At 42.8% G+C, this 6000-nt stretch overlaps 1 protein-coding gene across 3 annotated transcripts in view; it reads right to left on the bottom strand.

The window, feature by feature from the left end:
* The window catches only part of GABRB3 (gamma-aminobutyric acid type A receptor subunit beta3), a 108360-nt gene that overhangs the window by 102214 nt on the left and 146 nt on the right, over positions 1 to 6000 (bottom strand). Inside the window, exons 1-3 of one of the 3 annotated variants that reach the window (XM_042867492.1) lie at positions 5795 to 5874; positions 5602 to 5693; positions 5459 to 5526 (exon numbers count right to left, since the gene is read on the bottom strand). In XM_042867492.1, coding sequence (XP_042723426.1) covers positions 5459 to 5526; positions 5602 to 5693; positions 5795 to 5874 — 240 coding nt within the window. Of the gene's footprint in view, positions 1 to 5210; positions 5224 to 5458; positions 5527 to 5601; positions 5694 to 5794; positions 5875 to 6000 lie in introns of those variants that run through there. The other 2 variants (XM_042867493.1, XM_042867494.1) reach the window with 2 other exon arrangements.

Here is a 6000-nt window from a genome sequence, read left to right on the forward strand (position 1 = left end):
TGAGATAGATGGTCCTCTACCAGCCGCACCATTTGCTGCTGTCTCCTAGCTGCCTCATTGGTTGCTGGGTCATCACCAGCAGAATGACACTGCTTTTTGCAGGGCTACGTTGGCCTCAGATGACGCTTCCCTCTTTGGACAGATTTTTTTCCTTCTTTTTCCTTTTTATCATGTGTTATCTATCAAAGACATACCTAAATATATATATGCCAAAACAATACCTTTATATGATCTACCATATCTACTCAGTATGATCCAGCAGTCTCCCTTTGTACATCAAAATACAAATTTTCAAAAGTATACACAATTATATATTCTATTTTATACTTTCGTGATTTGTTATAAGTACTACATACATGACTTTTCATGTAGCTAGAAAATGTGGTTATAATAACAATGATTATGTAATCACTCTATCATTGCAACCCATTGAATTTCTCCATCCGAATCGTCAAAACAAAATATGTCACAATCATTATCTCTCACAGAAGGTAACCTTCACATTCCATTGGCAAAGTACTTAGAAAGTAGATGTGTATGTCAGGAAACATAGGCTATGTCTGTGACAGAAAACAGAGGTTATGTTTCACAGCACCTAGCACTGCAGTTGTCCAAAGATTCAGTGCCTGTCTCTGTCTCCTGAGTCTTGAGCAAACCTGGATGATAAGCTTGAGGTGTCCAGCCTAAGGGCTGGAATTCTCTAGTAAGAAAGAATTAACTTATCTAAATACGATTGCCTGTTGCTGTTTTGGATGCCCTGGATTATGTAAAACACCTGCACAGGGCTGGCAAGCACAACATAATGTCTGTAAAAGTACCTTTGGAAGAGACAGTCAGAGACAAAAGGGATACTTTGGGGCATCTAATAAATGCTATTTAAATGTTATCCTTACTTAAAATAAATAGCCTTCTGGGCCCTCTAAGCTGCATTGATAAGACTTAATTGTTCAAACTGTAGTAGCTGATATGATATCCAACACACTTGCACAGAGCATGCAGCCACGATGCAGAGCTTAAGGACTGGAAATTGGAGGCCAAGTGTAACACAAGAACCAAAATGACAACAGACACATTTGCCTTAGCAGACAAATTCTGTCCTGCATCTCCATTAACTACGGTCATAGAGCTTAGAAATCCAGCTGGCACTTAGATATCTAATTGCATGCATCTCAATGTACATGAACTGAATCATATCCCATTTTTCAGGCATCTAAAGTAAGACAAGATCTCATCAAGTAAATCTTGATCTCATAAATCTCGTCACTGGAAGCATGAAGGTCCTGTGCCTCCAGTACTTTAGGTGAGGTATTAATCGATTTACCTCACAATAATTGCTGATGCCACCCAAGAAAAGAAGACAAAGCTTGTCCTATATGAGTAAGAACTTTGGTTGACCTTACAGCAGCAACTAAAACACAGTTTGTCAGTAAGATGTCAAAATCACACTGAAAAAATCAGCAGGCACCCAATGGAATCTATATGCATACCTGAAGTTCTATATTGGAACATATGCAAAAATAAATAAATAAAAAATTACAGTGTTAGCATAGAACAGATTATATCTTTTTCAGAAACAACAGCTCATAAGCTTTACGGTCCGACTTTATGTCAAACTAATTTTCTTAGTACAGTATTCTCAAGAACAGCAGGATGACTATATAGCCAGTGACGCCTCCTGGGTTTTCCTGGTTTAATTTTATTGAAATTACAGCCTTTCAAAAACCGTGGATCAACAGCTCGTAAGTCCCTGTAAGCACAAAGAGAATGCAGAGAGCAGTTTAGAAAGCAGTGCCATAAGATTCCTTGCTTACAAGCGATCAGACTATTCTCTGTAAAACATGATCTCCAAGGAGAAAAAAGTGTTGTTTCTTTTTTTTTTTTTTGCATGGATTCCCTTGTTTTCTCTATCCACTCTACGGCTTTATCTCCCACAAACTATAAACCACATCCTCAAATGATGGAAAATGAAAGCACAGCACCTTATTCTCCCAGCTGCAATGATGAGTTTAAAGAGGGAGCTGTCTGGAGAATCAATGTATTGATTATTTAACTTCTTAAGGACAAAATGCTACAGGAGTCTTTGGATGCTTGGAAATTATGTCTGGAATTAAAGCACTTAATTCACAGGCCAAATGATGAACAAAAAAATCAGACTGTGAAAATTCAGCAATTATATATTATGTCTGATAGGAAAGAGGCTGACAGATCAGTAAAAAGCAGAACTCCCTATTTCAGCTTGCACCATCTAAGCAAAGCATACCTCCAAAATACAGAATGTACAGAACATGAGCAACAAAAATCATGCAAAACCATTTATTATAAAGCTAATCTATTGTTATCTGGCAACTGCGGTCTTCAGTACTCTTTTGAAAAGGTTTTGTAGTGTTTTCTAAGTATTATCTCTAATATTATCAATTAGTATTATATTTGGAGATGTGTATTAGCGTACATTTTACATGCTCTTGCAGAAGTTTTAAATGCAGCTATTGTAGAGGTGCACAAAATAACAGTGGTTAAATACCCAATTAAAAGGAAAGTTTGTGGAACAGTCAAATGACCATGTGAAGGCATTCACAAGTACAGCAGGGAAGTAATGCACTCATGTGCATTCATGTATGCACAGCTCATTAGCAGACTGCAGCTCTTTCTTGAAAAATGCACTTTGCCATTCAACTTCATTAATCCACTGTTGTTACCATATATGTGACTCAAAGTATAAACTTGAAGGAGTATTACTTTTACTTCATAAATATTTTGAGTTCTCGGTACGATGTAAGCAGTACAGCAGAGTGACAATTTCAGTAATGCTACCCAATGCCTTCAAGATGCTATGAGATGAAATGGAAACTGCTGATTTAAAACTTTTCAGATAAAAAATCTGATGCTGCACAGTCCTGACATTCGCATCAGTTCTCTTGATCCGGCTTAGCATTATAACATCAAAAGTAAAGAAAAATGTTAACTTTCCTGTGTAACCTAAGGCAGATGCGCATCGCTATTCAGTAAGTCTCTTCCAAAAACAGCTACAGCTAATCTCGACTTACAGAAGGTGAAGGACTTTTAATGATTTTCAAAAGAAGAATCAAAAGCGCACACACTTTAGAATGCTGGAATGTCAGATGAATACCTCGTAACTGAGGATGCACTGAGGAAGAAGGCTGCAATTTGAGTAAGAATAGAAAAGCGTATGACACAAACTATAATTCTTGTTACAAAGGATTGTCAACGTATCATCAAAAGCTACATTACAGGCTGCCTAGAAGGCAGTATAATAAAACTTGCTGTAATAACTTTTTATTTATATTCATAAAATTGAAGAATATTAATTCCCTGGTTACTTTATTTTTAACATAGAGATGAATTTTAACAGGCTAATTTATAGAAGGTTACACCAATGTCTAGAGTTAAATCAAAGGAATTAATGTCCATACTAACACGGTTCAGAGATAGAAATTTGTGTCAGAGATGTCAGTAGTTAGTGAGGCAAAAGGTCAATGTTAACAATATCTGCTTGGCATTAAATGGAAGAATACATCAAAAATTAAAAGTTTAGTTAGTAAGAAGTGTGAAGTTCAGCAGAGGTGCCTCATGTCTCCAAACTAACTTTGCCTTTTTTCTTCTTCTGAAATGCTACCTTAAATGGTACACTTTGTAATTTTGAAAAGCTCTTTCTTTACTTCCTCATTCACTGTTTCTCAATATTTACACCAGATGAGTATATTTGCAGACGAGTATAAAGTTACCTGAGTAACCAAAACAAAGCAAGTCGGGTAGTGCTGGAATGCAGCTGGGCTTACTCAGAGAAGTCTCCTTTCCCTGGCAGAAGAGACAGGACCAACTGCAAATCCCACTGCAGTACAGTGCTCATCAATTAGAAGCCCTTTCTGAAGTTCATTTTTTTCTCAGGTAAATTGACATGGCTTTTGCAAGGACCACCACTTCAGCACTTCCTTTACAGAAACTGATACTTGTTTCTGTTGCTACGTGTCACCATTTTTCAGACCTTATGTTGCTCCATGAGAGAGCACAAAAAAAAAAAAAAAACAACCAACCAACCAACCAAAAAAAACCCAACAACAACAACAAAAAAACAACTCAAAAAACATTCTTCACTTCCACAGAGCTCTGGCTCTGGGAAGCAGTGGGCATGGACTTGTGGCCCAGCAAGAGCTAAAGGAATCAAAGGGCTGGCTCACCTGCCCAGGAAAACCAGAGGGCATCCATCCTCTTGAGGCACTGGCCTCCTGTAAGATCTAATTACCCAGGCTAGCAACGCTTCAAGCAGTGTATTTATTTACTACTCCTCATAGCCCTGATATAGTGGGTTGGAAGAGTAGTTATTTAAATCTAAGAGGCTTTTCCAAAACTGGACGAAGACAGCAACAACAAAAAGGCTCCATATATTCCATAGTTTTCTTTCCAACCTTGGTCTCTTTCTGATATTTACTGCTGATGTAGCACTTCACACATAGACAGTGTTACATACAAATTAAATCCCCAATGCGCTGCTTCGCTAAGTACAGAGCACAGCCAAAGATGGGAAGGTGGTGGCAGGGAGAGTGAATCCAGGACTCAGAATTACTCTTCAAAGATCCCGCTTTCACTTCTTTGAGGAGCAATGCGACAGGTACAGAACATTCCATGGAATAAATGAGGTTTTTACTGCCTGAATTTGCAAGAAACACAAAGCAAACTCTTAGGGATGTGAACTGCCCCATTTGCCCCTTCTGGATGAGGAGAAGTGGCACTGTAAGCAGGTACTGAGCGCCAGCGAGAGCCATTTGTAAAAGATCGGGAGCACAGCAAAAAGTTTTTATCTCTGAATTTTGGAGACAGCAGGTGAAGGAAGGGGCAGAATGAAAGAAAATGTGCAGCTCGTGCATGATGTCGGGCTCTGTCAGCTCGCAACGCTGCAACAGAGCACTGAGGTAGAGCTGATGTTTAGCGTCCTATTTACTGAGACAGAGCTCAGGTTTTAAATGCGTAGAATGATTTCAATGCCATAAAGGCAACTATCTGTGCATCAGGACCGCAAAAGCAAAGCTAGAAAGAAGAACCAAATTGAGGAGAACGAGGAATTCGCTCAGAAACACAAAGAAAAACCCACCTCCCATTCAGGAGCAGGACAAAAAGAAAACCAAAACAGCAATTCCATCTCCTATCGCCAAACTACCAAACTGCACCGACTGGGGCCGAACTGCAGCACGCACCAGACTCGCTCCTGTCCCCGCAGAGCCCGGCAACCCCTCCACGGCCGTACGGAGAAGCCAAGGGTTCCCTCATTCCTCCGGAGAAACCCCGCGGCAGCGCTCGCTCCAGACCCCAGAACCGCGCGCCCTCCGCCCGCGCAGAGCTACCGTGTTGCTCTCCGCCTCCTCCCGGGGAGCCGGGGGCGAGAAGCGACGCCGAACGGGGGAGCAAAGTTTGCAGCACGGAGCGAGGGAGCTCCGCTACTCACCATGTTGACTTCGGAGACCATGTCGATGCTGGCGATGTCGATGTTCATCCCCACGCAGACGGGCGGACCTGCGGGCACAGCGCGGTGTCAGGGCGGCGGGGCCGGCTGGCGGCAGCCCCGGGGCAGGGGGAGCGGGCACTCACCTCCGAAATCCGGGCGGAGGCGGATGTCGTAGCCTTTCAGCAATTTATCCACCGTTTCCTTCACGAAGGACATATTGCCGGGATCGTTCACACTGTGGGGGCGAAAGAGACGGGGGAGGCAGAGGGAGGTTGGGGAGCGGGGAGGGGGGCAGAGCCATCAGCGCGGTTCCCGGCTCGGCACGCCGGCTCCTACCTCTGGGCGCAACACACCACGGCCACCAGGACGGGAGCGGAGAAGATCCCGAAGATCCTGCCTCCCCCAAAGCCCCACATCCCTCCGCCCCGGGGCTCCCTCCGCGCAGCAGCAGCAGCAGCAGCTGCTGCCGCCGCGATCCGGCTGCCCTGGCTGCCGCTGAGGAAGAGGCGGAGGCGACAGTCCCCGTTCTCCCCCCCCCACCC

The sequence above is a fragment of the Lagopus leucura genome, unplaced genomic scaffold, assembly GCF_019238085.1.
Source record: "Lagopus leucura isolate 7727_CA_CO unplaced genomic scaffold, USGS_WTPT01 Super-Scaffold_100001, whole genome shotgun sequence".
Lineage (NCBI taxonomy): Eukaryota > Metazoa > Chordata > Aves > Galliformes > Phasianidae > Lagopus > Lagopus leucura.